General features: G+C 49.5%; 1 protein-coding gene across 1 annotated transcript in view; it reads left to right on the top strand.

The window, feature by feature from the left end:
- The first annotated feature begins 16,614 nt into the window (after positions 1 to 16,614).
- The window catches only part of LOC145348554 (allograft inflammatory factor 1-like), a 22,699-nt gene continuing 13,055 nt past the window's right edge, over positions 16,615 to 26,258 (top strand). Inside the window, exons 1-2 of the mRNA XM_080196746.1 lie at positions 16,615 to 16,700; positions 24,286 to 24,347. Coding sequence (XP_080052872.1) covers positions 16,688 to 16,700; positions 24,286 to 24,347 — 75 coding nt within the window. The 5' untranslated portion in view covers positions 16,615 to 16,687. The remainder of the gene's footprint in view (positions 16,701 to 24,285; positions 24,348 to 26,258) is intronic.

Raw genomic sequence — 26,258 nt, 5'->3', positions numbered from 1 at the left:
TGGCTCACTGCCCGTGTGGAGTTTGCACATTCTCCTCGTGTCTGCATGGGTTCCCTCCCGGTGCTTCAGTTCCCCCCACAGTCTGAATGATGTGCTGCTTAGGTGCATTGACTGTGCTAAATTCTCCCTCAGTGTACCTGAACAGGAACTGGAGTGTGACAATTGGGGGATTTTCACAGTAACTTCAATGCAGTGTTAATGTGAGCCTACTAGTGACACTACAAAATAAACTTTAAACTCATTATAGGAACCTATTCCTCCCACGCCAGTCTCTGATCTTATTTAACCCATGACCAGTCCCTTGTAGCTAATGGAATAATCATCAAATAATTTGACATTCTTCTTTTTACCTGGTTCCTGTGTGATTGATACCTACCAGAACCATGGCACCCCGAGTCCTCCTCTCACTGTAGGCTGCCCCTCTCCAGCCCAGAGGTGCTGAGCTGAGTTCTGTCACTGGGCAGCTAACATAACCATCTGGACTCCTGCTCTCTACTGCAGAGAACCATGTAAATTCCCCAGCCTATACAGTCCCCAAATGCGACGACATTCCTATTATCTCCCCCTGCTGGAATAGCGCCCTGTCTCATCACCATTGGGAACTGTCGATGGGACATTGGCTGTCTTAATTTTTCAGCCCCCTCTCACCCATTCCAACCTCCCTCCCTCCAAATTTATCCGCTCTTCACTCCCTCAGGTCCAACCCCAACTTTGTCATCAAACCTGCCAACAAAGAGGCTGTTGTTCTGTCTGGCCTACTGACCCCTACCTCGCAGGGGCTGAGCACCAACTCTCACATACTTCTTTCCTGAGTCTACGTGCGTTTCCTCCGGGTAATCCGGTTTCCCCCCACAATCTGAAAGATGTGCTGGTTAGGGTGCATTGGCCCGTGCTAAATTCTCCCTCAGTGTACCCAAACATGCACCGCCCGGAGTGTGGCGACTCGGGAGATTGTCATCAACTTCAGCAAACGTAAAGGAGAACATGCCCCTGTCTACATCAACGGGGACAAAGTAGAAAGGGTCGACAGCTTCATGTTTTTAGGTGTCCCGATTACCAACAACCTGTCCTGGTTCCCCCATGCCGACACTACAGCTAAAAAATCCCACCAATGCCTCTAATTTCTCAGAAGACTAAGGAAATTTAACATGTCAGCTACGACTCTCACCAACTTTTACAGATGCACCATAGAAAGCATTCTTTCTGGTTGTATCACAGCTTGGTCTGGGCTCCTGCTCTGACCAAGACCACAAGGAACTACAGAAGGTGGTGAATGTAGCCCAATCCATCACGCAAACCAGCCTCCCATCCATTGACTCTGTCTACACTTCCTGCTGCCTGGGCAAAGCAGCCAGCATAATCAAGGACCTCATGCACTCCAGAAATTCTCTCTTTGACCTTCTCCCTTTGGGAAAAAGGTACAAAATTCTGAGGTCATGTCCCAACCAACTCAAGAACAGTTTCTCCCTTGCTGCTGTCAGACCTTTGAATGGACCTACTTCGTATTAAGTTGATCTTTCTCTACATCCTAACTATGACTGTAACACTACATTCTGACTCTCTTGCTTCCTTCTCTATGAACAGTATGCTTTATCTGTATAGAGCACAAGAAACAATACTTTTCACTGTATGTTAATACATGTGACGATAATAAATCAAATCAAATCAGAATCAAACCTCCCCCTGGACCATGACCACACCACTGAACACCAAGCCATCATCTCCAACACCAGCTCTGATCTCATTTTCTCCAGAGTCTTCCCTCCTGCACAGTTTCCGACTTCATAGTCTGCCAACCCCAGACAGCCAACTTTCACCCCCTCCTACCCTGGCCCTCCTCCCCACCCCATCCCACCCCGTAGCACCAATTTGCTCATCCACCCTGCAGCCACCACTTCCTTCCATCTGGACCCTCAAACCTGTCGAACAGTTGCAAAGCCTGAGACTCTTTCATTTCTGCCTGCTCGGTTCCATTACCTATTTCACTCACACTTTCCCATCTCTGACCATGAATGAAATTGGACTACCCTATCGTAGGGGATGTGACTGCCTCTGGAACAAAGCATCAAGATAACCACCTCCCTGACTCTGATGCACCACAGTACCCGTAGCTTGGACTCCAGCTCAGTGACTCTGAATGGAGTTGCATTGTGGATCACAGTAGCATCCACAAGAGCCCACATTTGGTAGATTGAACCAGGGCAGGATTTACTCAGTTAACAGTAGGGCATTGGAGAGAGTTACAGAGCTACGAGATCTGGAGGCACAGGTTCATAGCTTCTTGAAAGTGGAGTCACAGATGGACAGAATGGTGAAGAACGCATTCGACATTCTTGGTTTTATTAGTCAGAACATTGAATATAGGAGTTGGGGCATCTTGTTGAAGTTGTACAAGACATTGGTAAGGCTACACTTGGAATACTGTGTGCAATTCTGGTCACTCTATTATAGGAAGGATATTATTAAATTAGAAAGAGTTCAGAAAAGATTGACTAGGATGCTACTGGGACTTGATGGTTTGAGTAATAAGGAGAGACTGCATGGACTGAGACTTTTTTCTCTGGAGCGTAGGAGGCTGAGGGGTGATCTTATAGAGGTCTATAAAATAATGGGGGGCATAGACAAGGTAGATAGTCAATATATTTTTTCAAAGGTAGGGCCGTCAAAACTAGAGGGCATAGGTTTGAGGTGAGAGGGAACAGATACAAAAGTGTCCAGAGGGGCAATTTTTTCACACAGAGGGTGGTGAGTGTCTGGAGATAGAGCTGCCAGAGGTAGTAGTAGAGGTGGGTACAATTTTGTCTTTTAAAAAGCATTTAGACAGTTACATAGGTAAGATGGATACAGAGGGATATGGGCCAAATGCAGGCAACTGGGACTAGCTTAGGGGTTAAAAAAGGGGCAGCATGGATAAGTTGGGCCAAAAGGCTGTTTCCATGCTGTAAACCTCTATGACTCTATGACAACAGTGCAATCTGCCATGTCCCTGTCTCTCTATCACCATCTGGTGGTATCCCTATCTTACTACCCCCAGTTATTCCTCCCTATCTCCATCTGGTAGTATCCCTGTCTCACCGCGCTCAGGTTATCCCCCTCTCTATCTCCATTGTTCCCTCATCCTGGGATCATCCCCTCACCCCTGAGATTGTTCCCTCATCCCTGGGATCGTTCCCTCATCGTGGAATCCTTCCTTCGTCGTGGGATGGTTCCCTCATCCCCAGGGTGGTTCCCTAATCCTCAGAATCATTGCCTCACCCCTGGGATCACTCCCTTGTTAAGAAGTCTCACAACACCAGGCTAAAGTCCAACAGGTTTATTTGGTAGCACAAGCCACTAGCTTTCGGAGCGCTGCTCCTTCATCAGGTGAGTGGGAGTTGTGTTCACAAACAGGGCATATAAAGACACAAACTCAATTTACAAGATAATGACTGGAATGCGAGTTTTTACAGCTAATCAAGGTACAGACAATGTGAGTGGAGAGAGGGTTAAGCACAGATTAAAGAGATGTGTATTGTCTCCAGCCAGGACAGTTAGTGAGATTTTGCAAGCCCAGGCAAGTCGTGGGGGTTACAGATAGTGTGACATGAACCCAAGATCCCGGTTGAGGCTGTCAAACATATCATACACCAGCTCCAACAGCAAACGCCGCATCCTGGAAACCAAGATAGAATCCATATTCTTAACTCGTGCTCAGGACACAGGCCAGCTGGGAAACACCGCCAAGCAGATGAGACAAAGGAACTATGCGATCTACGTGCACACCAAGAACAGAAAACTTGAGAAACTCATCAGCAGCAACCAAACCTCCTCGGTAACACAGTAGAAAACTGTACCACTGCAGTCAAGTCCATTGTCAACTTCTCGGACTACACTCTTCAACCAGATGGAATCGAATTTCTCAGCCGAGGGCTCAATTTCTGACCTACCCCCAAAATAGACCTCATCGGTCTCACAGCGGACACTGAGGAATTCATCAGGTGAATGAGGCTGTGAAAGTTCTTCCACAAACCCTAAGAGGACAACAGTGAGCACAATGAGACAGCTAATGAACCGGAACAGCCGACAGAGAGATCCGCGGTACAGCAACGGAAGAGGGAAGAGTTGAATTGGATTCCTCTGGAAGGCTGCTGCCCTCCACTCTGCATGTATGCCCAAGCCATCAGGAGGTGCGTCAAAGTCAGATTCATCAGCTGCACTCACAAGTACGTCACCCAAACACAACGCAATGCCATCTGCCTCTCAAGACCAACTGCAACATTGTCATCAAACCAGCAGACAAAGGAGGGGCCTTGTCAACTGACAACTGAACAACGAGGAACACTACAAACAGTTACCCACAGATCTGACCAAAGAACAAACCCATCAACTCAACAGACTGATCAAGATCTTTGATCTGGGCCTTCAGAGCACCCTCTATGCTCTCATCCCACATAATCCAAATGTTGGAGATCTCTACTGCCTCCCGAAGATACACAAGGCAAACACACCCGGCCGTCCCATCATATTGGGCAATGGGACCTCTCCGGCTACGTCGAGGGCATCCTGAAACCCATTGTACAAAGAACCCCCAGATTTTGTCGCGACACTACGGACTTCCTACTGAAACACAGCACACATGGAGCAGTTGAACCAGGGACACTCCTCGTCACAATGGATGTCTCGGTGCTCTACACCGGCATCCCCCACGATGATGGCATTGCTGCAACTGCCCCAGTTCTCAACGCCGACAACTGCCAATCTCCAGATGCAATTCTACAACTCATCCACTTCATCCTGGATCACAACATCTTCACCTTCAACAACCAGTTCTTCATCTGGATACACGGAAGAGCCATGGGGACCAAATTCACACTCAATATGCCAACATCTTCATGCACAGGTTCGAACAAGACCTCTTCACTGCACAGAACCTTCAACCGATGTTATATGCTAGATACATCGAAGACATTTTCTTCCTTTGGACTCATGGTGAAATATGATGATATCAACAAGTTCCATCCCACCATCAGACTCACCATGGGCTAATCTCCAGAATCGGTTGCATCCTTGGACACACGCATCTCCATCAAGGACGGTCACCTCACTGTACCGCAAGCCCACAGACAATCTCTCAATGCTCCACTTCTCCAGTTTCCACCCTAAACATGTTAAAGAAGCCATTCCCTATGGACAAGCCTTCCGTATACACAGGATCTGCTCAGATGAGGAGGATCGCAACAGACACCTCCAGACACTGAAAGATGCCCTCATAAGAACAGGATATGGTGCTTGACTCATCGATCGACACTTCTGATGCACCACTGCATCAACCTCCTCAGAAGAGAAACAGGGGACATGGCGGACAGAGTACCCTTCATCATCCAGTACTTCCCCGGAGCGGAGAAGCTATGACATCTTCTCCAGAGCCTTCAACATGTCATTGATGAAGATGAACATCTCGCCAGGACCGTCCCCACACCCCCACTTCTTGCCTTCAAACAACCGCACAACCTCAAACAGACCATTGTCAACAGGAAACTACCCAACCTTCAGGAGAACAGTGACCACAACACCACACAACCCTGCCACAGCAACCTCTGCAAGACGTGCCGGATCATCGACACGGATGCTATCAACTCTTGTGAGAACACCATCCGCCAGGTACACGGTACGTACTCTTGCAACTCGGCCAACATTGTCTACCTGATAAGCTGCAGGAAAGGATGCCCCGAGTCATGGTACACTGGGTAGACCATGCAGATGCTATGACAACAGCTCGACAATCACCAGGCAAGAGAGTTCTCTTCCTGTTGGGGAACACTTCAGTGGCCAGGGGGATATGGCCTCTGATCTTTGGGTAAGTGTTCTCCAAGGCGGCCTTCACGACACACAAGAACGCAGAGTCGCTGAGCAGACACTGATAGCCAAATTCCACACACATGAGGACGGCCCCAACCGGGATCTTGGGTTCATGTCACACTATCTGTAATCCCCCACAACTTGCCCGGATTTGCAAAATCTCACTAACCGTCCTGGCTGGACACAATACAATTCTCTTTACCCTGTGCTTAACCCTCTCTCCACTCACATTGTCTGTACCTTTAAGATTTGATTACCTGTAGAAACTTGCGTTCCAACAATTATCTTGTAAATTTAGTTTGTGTCAATATATGCCCTGTTTGTGAACTGAACTCCCAATCACCTGATGAAGGGGCAGCGCTCTGAAAGCTAGTGGCTTGTGCTACCAAATAAATGCGTTGGACTTTAACCTGGTGTTGTGGCGTTGGACTGCTTACCCCAGTCCAACGCCGGCATCTCCACATCATCATTCCCTCATCCCAGGATCATTCCTTCATCTCGGGATCAATCCTTCATCCAGGAATTGTTCCCTCATCCCCGAGATTGTTCCCACATCCCCGGGATCATTCTCTTCGTTCTCTCCTAAATCATGAGGTAGCTATTTATGATAAGCTTCCTGGGGCAGCACGGTGGCACAGTGGTTAGCACTGCTGCCTCACGGTGCCAGGGATCCGAGTTCGATTCCTGGCTTGGGTCACTGTCTGTGTGGAGTCTGCACTTTCTCCCCGTGTCTGTGTGGATTTCCTCCAGGTGCTCTGGTTTCCTCCCACAGTCCAAAAGATGTGCTGGTTAGGGTGCACTGGCTGTGCTAAATTCTCCCTCAGTGACCCCAAACAGGCACCGGAGAGTGGAAACTAGGGGCTTTTCAGGGTGACTTCATTACGGTGGCACAGTGGTTAGCACTGCTGCCCCACAGCGCCAGGGACCCGGGTTCAATTCCGGCCTTGGGTCACTGTCTGTGTGGAGTTTGCACGTTCTCCCCATGTCTGCGTGGGTTTCCTCCGGGTGCTCTGGTTTCCTCCCACAGTCCAAAGATGTGCAGATTAGGTGGATTGGCTGTGATAAATTGCCCCTTAGTGTCAGGGGGACTCGCTAGGGTAAATAGATGGGGTTTTGGGGATAGGGCCTGGGTGGGATTGTGGTTGGTGTCGACGCAATAGGCCGAATGGCCTCCTCCTGCAATAAATAAAACAAACTTTAACTGTGCTTTACTTTCATTTTGATCCTTCCAGTCATTCGCCAATGGAGATATAACCACCCCCCACTCCCGTTGTGGGAATATGTCCTGCCTGGGTTGGTGGAAGGATTCATGCGAGAAAAAAAAGCAAGCATGCAAAAGGAGGAATAAGAGTTTAATTCGGAAACCACCAGCATCCTCTCTGCTAATGACTGAGCTGCTGAAGAGGAAGCACAGAAAGCTGGCGAAAATGGAAACATCTGCAAAATTACTGGGAGCTGCGCAGATTACTGCTCATCTGAGATGTCTACACGGATGAGTGGAATTACTTCACTTCCTCAGCCGTGCTGAGTCTGATTCAGGCTTTTGCAATTTTATTTTGCTCTTCAGTTGTGGAAAATGAGCTTTGCTGACTGGGCCAGTATTTATTGCCCAAGCCTAGGTGTCCAAGGGCAGTTCAGAGTCAATCACAGTGGCTTTGGAGTCACATGTAGGCCAGACCAGGTAAAGATGGCAGATTGCCCTCCCTAAAGGACATTAATGAACCAGTTTTCCGGCAATGGTTTTGCGGCCATAGATTCTAAATTCCAGATTTTTTTTTTATTATTGGATTCAAATTCCACCATCTGCCGTGACGGGATTCGAACCCAGGTCCCCGGAGCATTAACTGAAGTTCTGTATTAGTACTCCAGTGATAATACCACTAGGCCATCGCAGCCCCTTGAGATGAGGGGCACAGCAGTGTTACTCCATATTGAAGGGCTGGTGGGGGCAGACTGAAAGATAGGGAACATTTGCAGGGCAATGGGGAAGGAGCAAGGGGAATGAATCTCCAATGAGCTGGCATGGAGTGGATGGGTTGAATGGCCCCCTTCACCGCTGTATAATTCTGTTCTTTCCTTCGCTTAATGCTCTATCATAGAAACATAGAAAATAGGAGTGGGAGGAGGCCATTCTGCCCTTTGAGTCTGCTTCACTATCCATTCAACACGGTTGATCATCAACTCACAATGGCACAGTGCGTTAGCATTGCTGCCTCACAGCGCCAGGGACCCGGGTTCGATTCCCGGCTCGGGTCACTGTCTGTGTGGAGGCTGCACATTCTCGCCATGTCTGCGTAGGTTTCTTCCGGGTGCTCCGGGTTTCCTCCCACAGTCCAAAGATGTACGGGTTAGGCCATGTTAAACTCTCCCTTAGTGTACCTGAACATGCGCTGGAGCGTGGTGACGAGGGGATGTTCACAGTAACTCCATTGCAGTGTTAATGTAAGCCGACTTGTGACACAAATTAAAATAGGGGCAGGAGGAGGCCATTTGGCCCTTCGAGCCTGCTCCACCAATTATGACCACGGCTGATCATGCAACTCGATATCCTGACTCCCCCTTTCCTCCCCCTCCATTTATCCCTTGATCCCTTCAACCGGGAGAGCTATATCTAATTTCTCCTTGAAATCACACAACGTTTTGGCTTTGGCCGCAAATAGCCTCTGATTCTGGGAAGCGGTGACAGAGATTGCAAGAATAAAACTCCTGTGGTTCCCCCTGTTGAGAGCGTCCCTTCCTCCCCCCCCACTACTAACTGATTCAATCATGAACAAGCAGAGTCCATTCAGCCCCTCGAGCCTGTTCTGCAGCTGAACCATCTCACTTGGTTGGGACTACGGGTGGAAGTTCACGCTGGCGGGGTTTTCCAGTCCCGTCGTAGCCAACGGGCCTTTGACTGACTTGCCGCATTTTAGTGACCCACTATGTGTCGGTGAGATGGATTGGCCGTGGAAATTGTGTGGGGTTATAGAGATAGGGCAGAAGGCAGGAGTAATGCTCTCTTTTGGAGAGTTGGTGCACATCCACTGAATGGCCCCCTGTAGGGATTCTATGGATCTTATTGAATGGCGGAGCCAGGGACCCCGGTTCGATTCCCGGCTCGGGTCACTGTCTGTGGAGTTTGCACGTTCTCACCGTGGGCTTTCTCCAGTTTCCTCCCACGCTCCAAAGAGTGCTACGGTACAGAGGGACCTGGGGGTCCTTGTGCATGAGTCGCAAAAACCCAGCTTGCAGGTGCAGCAGGTGGTCAGGAAGGCGAATGGGATGCTGGCCTTCATAGCGAGGGGGATTGAATATAAAAGCAGGGAGGTCTTGCTGCGGCTGTATCGGGCATTGGTGAGGCCGCAGCTGGAGTACTGTGTGCAGTTTTGGGCGCCGCACCTGCGCAAAGATATTTTGGCCTTGGAGGGAGTGCAGAGGAGGTTTACTAGGCTGATACCGGAGTTGAGGGGGTTGAGCTATGAGGAGAGGCTGAATAAACTGGGCTTGTACTCGTTAGAGTTTAGAAGAATGAGGGGAGATCTCATTGAGACGTATAAGATGATGAATGGGATGGATAGGATAGAGGTGGAGAGACTCTTCCCGCTCAAAAAAGACAGTAGGACTAGGGAGCACAGCCTCAAGATAAAGGGGGGGCGGTTTAGAACGGATTTGAGGAGGAACTTCTTCACTCAAAGGGTGGTGAATCTCTGGAATTCTCTGCCCGTTGAAGTGGTGGAGGCTGCCTCGCTAAATATTTTTAAGACGCGGGTTGATGGGTTCTTGATAAGAGAGGGGATTAAGGGTTATGGGGAGAGGGCGGGAATGTGGAACTGAGCCACGACAGATCAGCCATGATCTTATTGAATGGCGGGGCAGGCTCGAAGGGCTGGATGGCCTACTCCTGCTCCTATTTCTTATGTTCTTATGAATTCTACAACATTCCGCGACCTCTGGGTGAGGAAATTTCTCCCCGTCTCAGTTTGAAAAGCTTTACCCCTCATCCTCAAACTCTGACCCCCTAGTTCTGGGCTCCCCCCACCATCGAGAACGTTCTTTCTGAGTCTGTGATGGGGGTGTAGTGGGCGAGTAATCTAGAGGCTTAGACCAATGATCTGGGAACAAAAGATTTAAATCCCAGTTGATGGGATTGGAATTCAATAAATATAAAAGATGGAATATGTGACAGTAGTCCCAGGAATGGCGACCCAGGCAATGACTGTTGTTAAAAAAAAGTCCCATCTGGGTTCATTAGAATGTCCCTTTAGGGAAGGAAATCCCTACAGTGCAAAAGGAGGCCATTCAGCCCATCTGCACCAATAACAATCCCACCCAGACCCTATCATAAGAACATAAGAACATAAGAAATAGGAGCAGGAGTAGGCCATCTAGCCCTTCGAGCCTGCCCCGCCATTCAATAAGATCATGGCTGATCTGTCGTGGCTCAGTTCCACATTCCCGCCCTCTCCCCATAACCCTTAATCCCCTCTCTTATCAAAAACCCATCAACCCGCGTCTTAAAAATATTTAGCGAGGTAGCCTCCACCACTTCAACGGGCAGAGAATTCCAGAGATTCACCACCCTTTGAGTGAAGAATTTCCTCCTCAAAAAAAAACTGGGAGCTGAATGTCCAGGGGTATCAAGTGTTTAGGAAGGATAGGCAGGAGGAAAAGGGGGGGGGTGTAGCTCTGCTGATTAAGGATAGCATCAGGGTGGTAGCAAGGGATGATATAGGAACCAAAGAGCAGAACGTGGAATCGTTGTGGGTGGAGATTAGGAACAGCAAAGGGAGGAAGACGCTGGTGGGTGTCGTCTATAGGCCCCCGAATAATGATCTGGAGGTGGGGCAGGCTGTTAACGTGCAAATAAGTGCGGTGTGCAGGAATGGGACGGCCGTAATTATGGGAGATTTCAATCTACATATTGATTGGTCGACCCATGTTGGACGCGGTGGGCTTGAGGAGGAGTTCTTGGAGTGCTGCCGGGATAGTTTCCTTGAACAGTGTAAGCCGTGGATAACGAAGGAGGTGAAGGAAAGTGTTAAATTAAAAGCGGAGGCATTTAGAGTAGCTAAGAGTTGTGGGCGAGAAGAGGATTGGGAGAGGTTTAAATGTCAACAAAGATTGACAAAGAAGTTGATAAAGAAGGGTAGGAGAAACTATGAGGCTGGGCTAGCGCTTAATATAAAAAAGGATAGCAAGAGTTTTTATAAATATATAAAAAGGAAGAGGCTGGCTAGGGTGAACGTTGGACCCTTAGAGGATGAGAAAGGGGACCTAGTGGTAGGGGATGGGGATATGGCGGAGGTCTTGAATAACTTTTTTGTTTCTGTCTTCACGGAGGAAGACGTGAATAATTTCCCGGGTTTTAGCGATGGAAAGGTGGTAGGACTGGAGGGTCTCAATGACATTATTGTTACTAGAGAGGTGGTGCTCGACAGACCGGAGGGACTGATTGTGGACAAGTCCCCAGGACCGGATGGAATGCATCCGAGGGTTCTGAAAGAAATGGTGGAGGTGATAGTGGATGCCTTGGTGGTTATTTTCCAAACGTCGCTGGATTCCGGGTAAGTGCCGGAAGATTGGAAAGCGGCTAATGTTACGCCGTTGTTTAAGAAGGGTGGCAGGCAAAAGGCAGGGAATTATAGGCCGGTTAGTTTAACGTCTGTTGTAGGTAAAATGTTAGAATCCGTCATCAAGGAAGAAATAGCGAGGCATCTTGAGGGGAATTGCTTGATAGAGCAGACGCAGCACGGTTTCGTTAAGGGGAAGTTGTGTCTGACAAATTTACTGGAGTTCTATGAGGATGTGTCTAGGGCGGTGGATAGAGGAGAGCCGGTAGATGTGGTCTGTCTTGATTTTCAGAAGGCGTTTGATAAGGTACCTCACAAGAGGTTATTGCAGAAGGTAAGGGGGCATGGAGTTGGGGGTAGGGTGTTAGCGTGGATAGAGGATTGGTTGTCAAATAGGAGGCAGAGAGTGGGGGTTAATGGGTGCTATTCGGATCGGCGGTTGGTGACTAGTGGAGTGCCCCAGGGGTCGGTGCTGGGGCCTCAGCTATTTACCATTTATATAGATGATCTGGAGGAGGGAACCGAGTGTATGGTGTCGAAATTTGCTGATGACACCAAGATTGGTGGAACGGCAAATTGCACGGAGAGTGTGGAGAGTCTGCAGAAGGATCTAGATAGGCTGGGCGAATGGGCCAGGAAATGGCAAATGGAATTTAATGTTGGCAAGTGCAAGGTGGTCCACTTTGGTAGGAATAATGGTAGGAAGGACTATTACTTACGTGGCGAAAAACTGCAGCAGGCGACGGTGCAGAGGGACCTCGGGGTCCTTGTGCATGAGTCGCAAAAACCCAGCTTGCAGGTGCAGCAGGTGGTCAGGAAGGTGAATGGGATGCTGGCCTTCATAGCGAGGGGGATTGAATATAAAAGTAGGGAGGTCTTGCTGCGGCTGTATAGGGCATTGGTGAGGCTGCAGCTGGAGTACTGTGTGCAGTTTTGGGCGCCGTACTTACGCAAGGATATTTTGGCCTTGGAGGGAGTGCAGAGGAGGTTAACTAGGCTGATACTGGAGTTGAGGGGGTTGAGCTATGAGGAGAGGCTGAATAAACTAGGCTTGTACTCGTTAGAGTTTAGAAGAATGAGGGGAGATCTCATTGAGACATATAAGATGATGAATGGGATGGATAGGATAGAGGTGGAGAGACTCTTCCCGCTCAGAAAGGACAGTAGGACTAGGGGGCACAGCCTCAAGGTAAAGGGGGGGCGGTTTAGAACGGAGTTGAGGAGGAACTTCTTCACTCAAAGGGTGTTGAATCTCTGGAATTCTCTGCCCGTTGAAGTGGTGGAGGCTGCCTCGCTAAATATTTTTAAGACGCGGGTTGATGGGTTTTTGATAGGAGAGGGGATTAAGGGTTATGGGGAGAGGGCGGGAAAGTGGAACTGAGCCACGACAGATCAACCATGATCTTATTGAATGGTGGGGCAGGCTCGAGGGGCTAGTTGGCCTACTCCTGCTCCTATTTCTTATGTTCTTATGTTCTTTATGTTCAACTCTGTTCTAAACCGCCCCCCCTTTATCTTGAGGCTGTGCCCCCTAGTCCTACTGTCCTTTCTGAGCGGGAAGAGTCTCTCCACCTCTATCCTATCCATCCCATTCATCATCTTATACGTCTCAATGAGATCTCCCCTCATTCTTCTAAACTCTAACGAGTACAAGCCTAGTTTATTCAGCCTCTCCTCACAGCTCAAGCCCCTCAACTCCGGTATCAACCTAGTAAACCTATCCCTACAAGTATTTACCCTGCTAATCCCCCTGACACTAAGGGGCAACTTTAGCATGGCCAATCCAGCTAACCCATGCACCTTTGGAGTGTGGGAGGAAACCGGAGCACACGGAGGAAACCCAGGGGAGAACGCATAGATTTTGCACAGCAGTGACCCGAGGCTGGAATCAAACCCGGGTCCCTGGCGCCGTGAGGCAGCAGTGCTAACACAGTGTGCCAACGCGATGCCACGGTGACACTAATAAATAGACTTCTGTGGGTCTCGGTGTAGTGCAATTACGCAAAGAAACATCCACATCAGAAGGTGACCCAAGCCTAGAATTGAACCCAGCACCTCGGGCCTCCTTGCAATAGGAGGCCGCAGGGCTAACCACTGTGTCACAGTGCTGCCCAAAGAAACCCGCCCTCCTTATCAGGCCTGGCCTACACGGGGCTCCAGGCCCCACATGCGGTTGGCATTTGACCAGCGCTGAGCCCAGATGGCAACTGGGGACGGGTGACAAACGCTGGGGCTGAAAACAAGGAGGTTTTATCAGGGCCGCATCTGGGCCCACGTGTGGCTCGTTGTCATGGAAACTTCCGCACCGCACTGGCTTCGTATGGAGGCTGGGGCCTGTTTTATTTTAGTCGTTGCTGCTTTTAGATGCTGGAGAACGTGGGTGAGTAATGCTTCCTGGACGACTTTGCTGACCCTTTAACCCTTGCATGGCCACGTGGCGGATTCCAAATCGCAAAACTGGGGACGGGCGGGGGGGGCGGGGAGTCGAATGCAAAGCTGGAGGTGGGTCGGTGGGGGGGGGGGGGTGCCAGGAAACTCAGCCCGCTTCACCCCACCCCGGGAGACACAGAGGCAAAGACTGAAGAAGGAACTGCGAGTTTGGCCGCAAATAGCCTCTGATTCTGGGAAGCGGTGACAGAGATTGCAAGAATAAAACTCCTGTGGTTCCCCCTGTTGAGAGCGTCCCTTCCTCCCCCCCCCCCCCCTACTAACTGATTCAATCATGAACAAGCAGAGTCCATTCAGCCCCTCGAGCCTGTTCTGCAGCTGAACCATCTCACTTGGTTGGGACTACGGGTGGAAGTTCACGCTGGCGGGGTTTTCCAGTCCCGTCGTAGCCAACGGGCCTTTGACTGACTTGCCGCATTTTAGTGACCCACTATGTGTCGGTGAGATGGATTGGCCGTGGAAATTGTGTGGGGTTATAGAGATAGGGCAGAAGGCGGGGGTGATGGTCTGGGTAATGCTCTCTTTTGGAGAGTTGGTGCACATCCACTGAATGGCCCCCCGTAGGGATTCTACGGATCTTATTGAATGGCGGAGCCAGGGACCCCGGTTCGATTCCCGGCTCGGGTCACTGTCTGTGGAGTTTGCACGTTCTCACCGTGGGCTTTCTCCAGTTTCCTCCCGCACTCCAAAGAGTGCTACGGTGCAGAGGGACCTGGGGGTCCTTGTGCATGAGTCGCAAAAACCCAGCCTGCAGGTGCAGCAGGTGGTCAGGAAGGCGAATGGGATGCTGGCCTTCATCGCGAGGGGGATTGAATATAAAAGTAGGGAGGTCTTGCTGCGGCTGTATCGGGCATTGGTGAGGCCGCAGCTGGAGTACTGTGTGCAGTTTTGGTCGCCGTACTTGCGCAAGGATATTTTGGCCTTGGAGGGAGTGCAGAGGAGGTTCACTAGGCTGATACTGGAGTTGAGGGGGTTGGACTATGAAGAGAGACTGAATAGACTGTGTCTGTACTCGTTGGAGTTTAGAAGGATGAGGGGGGATCTTATAGAGACGTATAAGATAATGAAAGGGATGGATAGGGTAGAAGTAGAGAGATTCTTCCTGCTTAGAAAGGACAGTAGGACTAGAGGGCACAGCCTCAAGATAAGGGGGGGCGGTTTAGAACGGAGATGAGGAGGAACTTCTTCACTCAAAGGGTGGTGAATCTCTGGAATTCTCTGCCCGTTGAAGTGGTTGAGGCTACCTCGCTAAATATTTTTAAGAAATGGGTAGATAGGTTTCTGATAGACAAGGGGATTAAGGGTTATGGGGAGAAAGCGGGAAAGTGGAACTGATCCACTTCAGATCAGCCATGATCTTATTGAATGACGGGGCAGCCTCGAAGGGCTAGATGGCCTACTCCTGCTCCTATTTCTTATGTGCAGGTTAGGCTATGCTAAATTCTCCCTCAGTGTAGCTGAACAGGTGCTGGAGTGTGGCGGCTAGGCGATTTTCACAGTAACTTCATTGCAGTGTTAATGTGAGGGCTGAAGGAAAAGCCTTTCAGACCAATATTTTTATTTCCTCGTTGTAATGTTCTGGGCAGCTTATTCTTGCTCCCAGTTTGGATGTTCCTTTGCGTATCTGTGCTACACCGAAACACACTTAAGTTTAAAGTTTAAGTTTATTTATTAGGGTCACCAAGATGGCACGGTGGTTAGCGTTGCTGCCTCACAGTGCCAGGGAACTGGGTTTGATTCCAGCCTGGGGGGAGGGGGGGATCACACTGTCTGGGTGGAGTTTGCACATTCTCCCAGTGTCTGCGTGGGTTTCCTCCGGGTGCTCCGATTTCCCCCCACACTCCAAAGACGTGCGGGTTGGCTGGATTGGCCGTGCTAAGTTGACTCTAGTGTTGGGGGATTAACAGAGTAAATAAGTGGAGTTATGGGGATGGGGCATGGGTGGGATTGTGGTCAGTGCAGACTCGATGGGCCGAATGGCCTCCCTCTGCGCTTTTGGGAGGGGGGGGGGCGGTGGTGGTTCTGTTCTATTCTATTGACACTGCAATGAATTTACTGTGAAAATCCCTTCGTCGCCACACTCCGACACTGGGGGAGAATTTAGCACGGCCCGAGTTCCATCATGCAAGAAGCCAGCTTGGGAAATCGTCACGGGGCGGGATGCAAGATTTGCCGGACCGTTTGAGGGACTGTCAAGCTGTGGGGGGGGAGGCAGAGGGGAGGGAGGGGGGGGGGAAACTTCTGGACTTGGGGCGGGCATGACAGGACGATCCCACCCGCTGTTGTGTTGGACTGTGCAACCCAAGGGAGCAACGGCCCCTGGAGATCTTGCTTGAGTGCGGTGGGCTCGAACACACAAATGTCTAACTCCGGTCCGGCCCTGTCCAATCTAGCCGCAACCCTCCCCACCCTCCCCCATTGAAATCTCCTCCCTCCAAACGCACCCCACCCCCCCCCCCGAAAACATTGAGATAGTGACTGCTGCCAGGTTGATTATTTCACTAGGCCCCTGTGCCTTAAAGCAGGCACCCTACCCCCTCCTTGATTTCCAACCGCACCCCCCCCCCCCCCCCCCCCCCCCACCACTCCCATTCCAGCTCTGTGCAGTTTCATTTTTGCACTAAAGTCATTGCGAAACTCAGTAAGGAACAATGTTGCCTTTTTAAGTGGAGAGGGGACAGAAAGACACAACTGAATTGCAAGCATCTTCTCGTGACGTCACCAAAGGGAAGTTAAAACTGCTCTTTCGGACTCATTGTTTCCTGATGTTCTGATATATAAAAATAACATCGAGGTCGCTGTCCAAAAGCCAGCGAGCCAGAGACGCGGAGGCTAAAGTCATCCCAACCATGAACCCCCAAGGTAAGAGAGGAATGGTTCGATGCTCCCCCTCTGTCTATCCTTTGGGCTGGTGAGATTTACAGGATACTGAAAGGCCTGTGATAGACTGGACGTGGGTAGACTAGGACCCCAGGGCACAGCCTCTGAGTAAAAGGGACGATCCTTTGGAACCCAGATAAGCAGGAGTTTCTCCAGCCAGAGGGTAGTGAATCTGTGGGATTCACTGCCGCAGAGAGCTGATCAGTTCATTTTATTAGTGTCACAAGTCGGTTTACGTTGACACTGCGATTAAGTTACTGTGAATATCCCTCAGTCGCCACACTTCAGTGTATTTTAAGACAGAGAGAGAGAGAGATGTGTTCTTGATTGGGAGCGGTGCAGCGGTGAGCGCCCGTGGGTTCGATTCCCGGCTTGGGTCACTGTCTGTGTGGCGTTTGCGCGTTCTCCCCGTGTCTGCGTGGGTTCACTCCGGTTTATTCCTACAATGCAAAGATACGTGGATTGACCGTGCCGCGTCGCCCCTTAATGTCAGGGGGACTAGCAGGGTAAATGTGTGGGGTTAAGAGGATAGGCGCTGGGTGGGATTGCGGGTGGCGCAGATTCGATCGGCCTCCTTCTGCACCGTGGGGATCGTACGGGAAGGGAGGTCCATCCAAAAGTTTGACGGCAGCAGGGAAGAAGCTGCTCTTGAGACGGTTGATACGTGACCTCAGGTAATTGTACCTTTTTCCCAACGGAAGAAAGTGCAAAAGAGTATGTCCGGGGTGCTTGATTATGCTGGCTGCTTTTCCTAAGGGAAATGTAGACAGAGTCAATGGATGGTAGGTTGGTTTGAGAAAGGACTGGGCTACATTCACGACCTTTTGTAGTTCCTTGTGGTCTTGGGCACAGCAGGAACCGTACCAAGCTGCGATACAACCAGAAAGGATGCTTTCTACCGTGCATCTGTAAAAGTTGGTCAGAGTCATAGTGGACGTGCCACATTTCCTACTCCCAGTTTCCCACAAAGGAAGTTTTTAAAAAAAAGTGCTGACGGATGGGAATTCATCGTGAGGTAATCTCGAGTCCAAGTTTGAGGCCAGTGTCTGCGAGCTGCTTGCAAGTCTTCTGCCACATTGTGTTTGTTTTCGAAGGACAGAATGCCTGTCGGAGCATTGTTGTTCTAAGTCGCAAACATTATTACCATATGTGCAGGAGGAAACAAGCTTGAAGTGAATTTCACAATGTTTGTGAAGGGTGAGCTGTGTGTTTCGTTGTGTAAAATGCTGCACAGGCCCGCAATTCTCTGTCCTGGAGCCCTTCAGAGTCCAGAGTCCAGGACATCCGCGGATAAGGCAAACATTACGGGAAATGTGGCATGCCTGGTACGGCTCCCACCAACTTTTACAGATTCACCATGAAAAAAAGCATTCTTTCTGGTTGTATCACAGCTTGGTATGGCCTCCTGCTCTGCCCAAGGCCGCAAGGAACTACAAAAGGTGGTGAATGTAGCCCAATCCATCGCGCAAACCAGCCTCCCATCCACTGACTCTGTCTACACTTCCTGCTGCCTCGGCAAAGCAGCCAGCATAATTGAGGACCCCCACACACCCCGGGCATTCTCTCTTCCACCTTCTTCTGTTGGGATACAAAAGCCTGAGGTCACGTACCAATCAACTCAAGAACAGCTTCCTCCCTTGCTGCTGTCAGACTTTTGAATGGACCTACCTGGCATTAAGTTGATCTTTCTCTGCACCCTGGCTATAACTGTAACACTACATTCTGCACTCTCTCGTTTCCTTCTCTATGAACGGTGTCTCTACAGCACGCAAGGAACAATACTTTTCACTGTGTTAATACAATAATAAATCAAATCATTCCTCAACAAGGCCGCAAGGGACTACAAAAGGTCGTGAATGTAGCCCAATCGATCACGCAAACCAGCCTCTCCCATCCATTGACTCTGTCTACACTTCCTGCTGCCTTGGGAAAGCAGCCAGCATAAGCAAGGACCCCACGTACCCTGGACATTCTCACTTCCATCTCCTTCTCTTGGATAAAAGATACAGAAGTCTGAGGTCACCTGCAAACCGATTCAAGAACAGCTTCTTCCCTGCTGCCATCCGACTTTTGAATGGACTTACCTTGCACTAAGTTGATCTTTCTCTACACCCTAGCTATGACTGTAACACTACACGCTGCACTCTCTTGTTCCCTTCCCTATCAACGGCCTGCTTAGTGCGCAAGAAACAATACTTTTCACCGCATACTAATACATGTGACAGTAATAAATCAAATCAAATTAAAAGGATTGATTCCAGGGATGAAAGGGTTGACGTATGAGGAGAGATTAAACAGTTTGGGTTTAAGCTCGCTTTGTTTAGAAGGATAAGAGGGGATCTGATAGAGGTATATAAAATTTTAAAAGGGATTGGTACAGTCAACGTAGACCAAATGTTTCCCTTGTGGGGCAATCTCGAACAAGAGGTCACAGGTAAAAGTTGCGAGGTGGTAGATTTACAATGGATGAGGAGGAACTACCTCTGACAGAGGGTGGTGAATTTGTGGAACTCCCTGCCCAGCAGCGCGGTGGAGACTGAATCATTAAATGGTTTCAAGAAGGAGATGGATATATTTCTAATACAAAATGGGTTAGAGGGATGTGGCGAACAGGAAGGATTTGTGACCATGCTAAATTTCCCCTTCGTGTCCAATGTTGTGCAGGTTAGGGGGATTAACTACGTCAACTGTGTTTTAGAAACACTACAGTGCATAGAATCATAGAACCCTACAGTGCAGAAGGAGGCCATTTGGCCCATTGCGTCTGCACCGACCACAATCCCACCCAGGCCCTAGCTCCATATCCCGACATATTTACCCACTGATACCTCTAACCTACTCATCTCCGGACTCTAAGGGGCAATTTATAGCATGGCCAATCCACCTAACCCGCACATCTTTGGACTGTTGGAGGTAACTGGAGCACCCAGAGGAAACCCACGCAGACATGAGGAGAATGTGCAAACTCCACACAGACAGTGACCCAAGCTGGGAATCGAACCCAGGTCCCTGGAGCTGTGTTAACCACGCCGAAGAAGACCATTCAGCCCATCGACACTGCACCAACAACAATCCACCTAGGCCCGAATCCCGTAATAACACATATTTACCGTGTTAATCTCTCTAACCTACACATCCCAGGGATACTAAGGGGCAACTTAGCATGACCAATGCACCTAACCAGCGCATCTTTCAGACTGTGGGAGGAAACAGGAGCACCCGGAGGAAACCCATGGGGAGAACATGCAGACTCCGCACAGACAGTGACCCAAGCCGGGAATCGAACCCGGGTCGCTGGTGTTGTGAGGCAGCAGTGCTAACCACTGTGCCACCTGGGATCTATGACAAGGAAAAGGGCCATTTGGCCCACACAGTCCATATCTGCTTTTAAGCTTCACTCAAAGAACAAGAGCAAAACAGTACAGGAACAGCCCGTCAGCCCACCAAGTCATGGTTTCTTTACCTTCCACCCCCATCGTTGCTCTTCCCTTCCTCCTCCCCTTCTCCCCCCAATTCCTCCCTGTCAATTGCTTTGGATCTTTCTTATGGACTGGGCGTGCTGAATTGATCCAAGTGTCAGGGGGCTAGCAGGGTAAATATGTGAGGTTCCAGGGATAGAGCCTGGGTGGGATTGTGATCGGTGCAGACTCAATGGGCCAAATGGCCTCATTCTGCACTGTAGGAATTCCATAAGATCCCCGCTCACTCTTCCAAACTCCAGTGAATATCATCCTAACTGACTTAACCGGCAGATCTGCCGTACCCAGGAATCAGCCTGGCTGCTTCATCCTAATGAAGGGACAAATATATTGGTTAAAAGACTTGAAAGGGAAAGAGTAGAGCTCCAGGGTTATGGGGAATGAGCAGGAGACTGAATGGACAGCATCACCAATGGGCCGAATGGCCTTCTTATCCACGAATGCCGGAGGATACTGTGAGTTGTGCGTTGTGAAATCATCATTAAACAGCCCAGCTCCTGGTCTTAAGACCGAGGGCAGCTCATTGAAGCAGCAATCGACAAACAAAGAGCCGTGTGAATGTAATTCTCCCTGTGTTCTTGCAACATCCTTTTTCTTGGCCAATAACTGAAACCATTTGAGCGTTTTGACACCCCCACTGACCTCTTGTGGGGAAGAACATAACCAGATGTCTTCAATGGAAGATGGCCACCAAAACAATCCGACAGGGAATTCGGAAGAAAGTTCCTAACCAAAGTGCGGTAAGGATGTGGAACTCGTAACCACAAGGGGTGGTTGACACAAATAGATTGCGTGGTATAAGGGGAAGCTAGGCAAGCAAGTGAAGGAGAAAAGTTAGGATGGTAGATATAGTTGAGTAAAGGCAGGAGGAGACTCAAATTAAGGTGCAAATTATACAGTAAATGGTAGAACCCTTGGGAGGGTGCAGAGGGATCTGGGCGTACAAGTCCATGGACCCCTTAAAGTGGCAACACAAGTGGATAAGGTGGTCAGGAAAACATACAACATAGAATTATAGATTCCCTGCAGTACAGAAGGAGGCCATTCAGCCCATTGAGCTTGTACTGAACACAATCCAGGACCTATTCTTGTAAGCCTGCACATTTACCCTGCTAATCCCTCTGACACAGGGTCAATTTAGCATAGCCAATCAACCTAGCCCGCATATCTTCAAACTGTGGGAAGAAACCAGAGCATCCGGAGGAAATTCATGCAGATACAGGGAGAATGTGCAAACTCCACACAGACAGTGACTCAAGACCGGAATCGAACCCTGGCACTATGAGGTAGCAGTGTTAACCACTGTGCCACCGTGATGCCTTCTTCAGTTGCATAAAGGTTGGCAAGTTATGTTACAGCTGTATAAAACTTCAGCGAGGCCACATTTGGAATATTATGTGCAGTTCTGATCGCATTTGGAATATTACGAGCAGTCGGTCGTTGCCACACTACCAGAAGGTCGTGGATACTTTGGAGAGGTTGCAGAGAAGGTTTACCAGGATGTTGCCTGGTCTGGAGGGTTTTAGGGATGAAGAGAGGTTGGATAAACTCGGGCTGTTTGCACTGGAAATAGTGAGACGGAGGAACATAGATAGGCTGGATAATCAGAGACTTTGTCCCAAGGTGGAAGGATGGACATGAGTGCACAGTTCAAGATGAGGTGGAAAGTATAGCGGAGACGTGCGGAGAAGGTTTTTCATACAGAGGGTGGTGGGTACCTGGAATGTACTGCCAGTGGAGATGGGGGGAGAAAGCACATTAGCAACACATTCAAAGTGTGTCTTAATTGACACACGGATGGGAGGTGAAGAGAGGGATAGAAATTGCGTATTGATGCAGCCGTGCTGACGGGCCTGTTTCTGTGCTGTTTTGCTCTTTGTTTTTTGAGTGAAACCTAAAAGCAGGCATGGTTTGTATGGGCCGAATGGCCTGCTTCTTTGTCATAGATCCCAGGTAAGAGGTCACAGGCCTATCAATAGGCCAATGCCCCGGTAACAACCCTAAGTCATATTGCTACCCAAATGCCTCAATATCTTAACGACCTGCAGCTTTGTTTCAAGACCTACATTTCACCACTTTTTAACTGAATGAAAGTTGGCCACAATTTACTTGGACAATCTAACCGCAGCTTAAATGTAATTTGAATCAGTGAAACTCATCCCAGTGCCGGTTAGAGCTAAAATAAATAATTCCCTGCACAGTTCCAACAAACACTCCCAGGATGGGGTTAGATACAGAGTAAAGCTCCCTCTACACTGTCTCCCATCAAACACTCCCAGGACAGGTACAGCACGGGGTTAGATACAGAGTAAAGCTCCCTCTACACTGTCCCCATCAAACACTCCCAGGACAGGTACAGCACGGGGTTAGATACAGAGTAAAGCTCGCTCTACACTGTCCCATCAAACACTCCCAGGACACGTACAGCACGGGGTTAGATACAGAGTAAAGCTCCCTCTAGACTGTCCCCATCAAACACTCCCAGGACAGGGACAGCACAGGTTTAGATACAGAGTAAAGCTCCCTCTACACTGTCCCCATCAAACACTCCCAGGACAGGTACAGCACGGGGTTAGATACAGAGTAAAGCTCCCTCTACACTGTCCCCATCAAACACTCCCAGGACAGGTACAGCACGGGGTTAGATACAGAGTAAAGCTCGCTCTACACTGTCCCATCAAACACTCCCAGGACACGTACAGCACGGGGTTAGATACAGAGTAAAGCTCCCTCTACACTGTCCCCATCAAACACTCCCAGGACAGGGACAGCACAGGTTTAGATACAGAGTAAAGCTCCCTCTACACTGTCCCCATCAAACACTCCCAGGATGGGTTTAAATACAGAGTAAAGCTCCCTCTACACTGTCCCCATCAAACACTCCCAGGACAGGTGCAGCACGGGGTTAGATACAGAGTAAAGCTCCCTCTACACTGTCCCCATCAAACACTCCCAGGACAGGTACAGCACGGGGTTAGATACAGAGTAAAGCTCCCTCTACACTGTCCCCATCAAACACTCCCAGGACAGGTGCAGCACGGGGTTAGATACAGAGTAAAGCTCCCACCACACTGTCCCCATCAAACACTCCCAGGACAGGTACAGCATGGGTTAGATACAGAGTAAAGCTCCCTCTACACTGTCTCCCAACAAACACTCCCAGGACAGGTACAGCACGGGGTTAGATACAGAGTAAAGCTCCCTCTACACTGTCCCCAGCAAACACTCCCAGGACAGGCACAGCACGGGGTTAGATACAGAGTAAACCTCCTTCTGCACTGTCCCCATCAAACACTCCCAGGACAGGTACAGCACGGGGTTAGATACAGAGTAAAGCTCCCTCTACACTGTCCCATCAAACACTCCCAGGACAGGTACAGCACGGGGTTAGATACAGAGTAAAGCTCCCTCTACACTGTCCCCATCAAACACTCCCAGGACAGGTACAGCACGGGGTTAGATACAGAGTAAAGCTCCCTCTACACTGTCCCATCAAACACTCCCAGGACAGGTACAGCACGGGGTTAGATACAGAGTAAAGCTCCCTCTACACTGTCCCCATCAAACACTCCCAGGACAGATACAGCATGGGTTAGATACAGAGTAAAGCTCCCTCTACACTGTCCCCATCAAACACTCCCAGGACAGGTACAGCACAGGGTTAGATACAGAGTAAAGCTCCCTCTACACCGTCCCCATTAAACACTCCCAGGGCAGGTATAGCACAAGGTTAGATACAGAGTAAAGCTCCCTCTACACTGTCCCCATCAAACACTCCCAGGACAGGTATAGCACAAGGTTAGATACAGAGTAAAGCTCCCTCTACACTGTCCCCATCAAACACTCCCAGGACAGGTATAGCACAAGGTTAGATACAGGGTAAAGCTCCCTCTACACTGTCCCATCAAACACTCCCAGGACAGGTATAGCACAAGGTTAGATACAGAGTAAAGCTCCCTCTACACTGTCCCCATCAAACACTCCCAGGACAGCTACAGCACGGGGTTAGATACAGAGTAAAGATTCTATTCCACTGTCTTGTTGAGATTACTTCTTTCACTATTAGATTCTATTGTTGAATATTTCAGGTGGTAAAGCCTACGGAATTCTTAAAGCAAAACAAGATGACCTCCTGGAAGCAATCAATCAGGTAAGGAGAAAGATAGAGATAAAACATTATTCTTCTTGAGTGTGTGCTCACTGAGGTAAGGGTTGTAATCTTGGTAAATGAAAGTGTCTCTATTCCAGGCACCAAGTATTAGCTTGAAACATCACCCAGGACAGGTACAGCACGGGGTTAAATACAGAGTAAAGCTTCCTCTACACTGTCCCCATCAAACACTCCCAGGACAGGTACAGCACGGGGTTAGATACAGAGTAAAGCTCCCTCTACACTGTCCTCATCAAACACACCCAGGACAGGTACAGCATGGGGTTAGGTACAGCGTAAAGCTCCCTCTACACTGTCCCCATCAAACACTCCCAGGACAGGTACAGCACAGGGTTAGATACAGAGTAAAGCTCCCTCTACACTGTCCCCCATCAAACACTCCCAGGACAGGTACAGCATGGGGTTAGATGCAGAGTAAAACTCCCTTTGCACTGTTGGATTCGAACCCGGGTCCCCAGAACACTAACTACGTTTCTGGATTAATAGTCTAAGGATAATACTACAAGGCTATCAACTCCTGCTTAAGTTGAGGGAGTTGCCCATTGGCTCAGTGAATCACCAGTGTCCATCCAAAGGGATTAACCGCCCCCCCCATCATCCAGCTTATCCTGAGTCCAGTAAGTAAGATGAACGCTAATTGCTGTAGATGCTGGAATCATTCTCTGCCGAAGGGTCATCTAGATTTGGCTCTACTCTCTATCCACAGGTGCTGTCAGACCCGCTGAGATTTTCCAGCATTTTTCTGTTTTTGTTTCAGTAAGTCAGCCTCTGGAGCAGCTTGTTCCGATCTTAGATCCCCATCTCTGGGGCAGCACGGTGGCACAATGATTAGCTGTGCTGCCTCACAGTGCTGGGGACCTGGGTTCGATTCCCAGCTTGGGTCACTGTTTGTGTGGCGTCTGCATGTTCTCCCCGTGTCTGCATGGGTTTCCTTTGTGCGCTCCGGTTTCTCTCTACAGTCCGAAAGACATGCTGGTTAGTTTGCATTGGCCGTGCTAAGTTCTCCCTCAGTGTACCCGAACAGGTGCAGGAGCGTGGCGACTGATGGGGATTTAATGTAAGTAAAGCTAACATTAACACTGCAATGAAGTTACTGTGAAATTCCCCTAGTCGCCACACTCTGTTCGGGTCAATGCACCCTAACCAGCACGTCTTTCAGACTGTGGGAGGAAACCAGAGCACCCAGAGGAAACCCATGCAGACATGGGGAGAATGTGCAGAAGAACTCGAGGTGATTCATTCAAGCATACGAAATTCTTACAGGGTTCAGCAGGAGGTTTCCCCCTTGATGTTTCCTCTGGGAATGTGTCAGAGGAGGATTGGTAGTGGGAAGCTGTGTGGGTGGTGGCTGGGAACTAGGGACACAGGCTGGAATTTTCCCGCCACGGGGCAGGCGTGGCTCACAGAACGGGATTCTCTGTTGGCACCGGGTGGGATTTTACGATCCGCGCCTGTGCCAAGTCATAGAATATCGGCTGCGGTCTCAGAATAAGAGGTAGGACTGAGATGGGGAGGAATTTTTTCGCGCAGAGGATGGTGAATCTTTACAATCGGCTGACCAGTGCTCAGTCAGCGAGTGTGTTCAACGCAGAGCTTGGTAGATTTCTAGATATCGAGGGATATAGAACAAAGATCAAAGAACAATACAGGAACAGGCCTTCGGTCCACCAACATATGGTCTCTATCCCTCTTTCTACCTTCACTCATATCTCTATCAAGATAAACCCTGAATGTTGCTAATGTGCTTGTTTCTACCCCCTCCCCTGGCAGTACCTTCCAGGTACTCACCCCGCTCTGTGTGAAAAACTTTCCCCGCATGTCTCCCCTGAACTTTCCCCCTCTAACCTTCAACCTGTGCCCTCTTGTGATTGACACTTCCACCCTCTGACC

Source organism: Carcharhinus amblyrhynchos, chromosome 9 (genome assembly GCF_965287045.1).
Source record: "Carcharhinus amblyrhynchos chromosome 9, sCarAmb.v2.hapA, whole genome shotgun sequence".
In the NCBI taxonomy this organism is placed as follows: Eukaryota; Metazoa; Chordata; class Chondrichthyes; order Carcharhiniformes; family Carcharhinidae; genus Carcharhinus; species Carcharhinus amblyrhynchos.
Note: the sequence above shows the minus strand (reverse complement) of the source record. Positions and strands in the feature narration are given on the sequence as shown.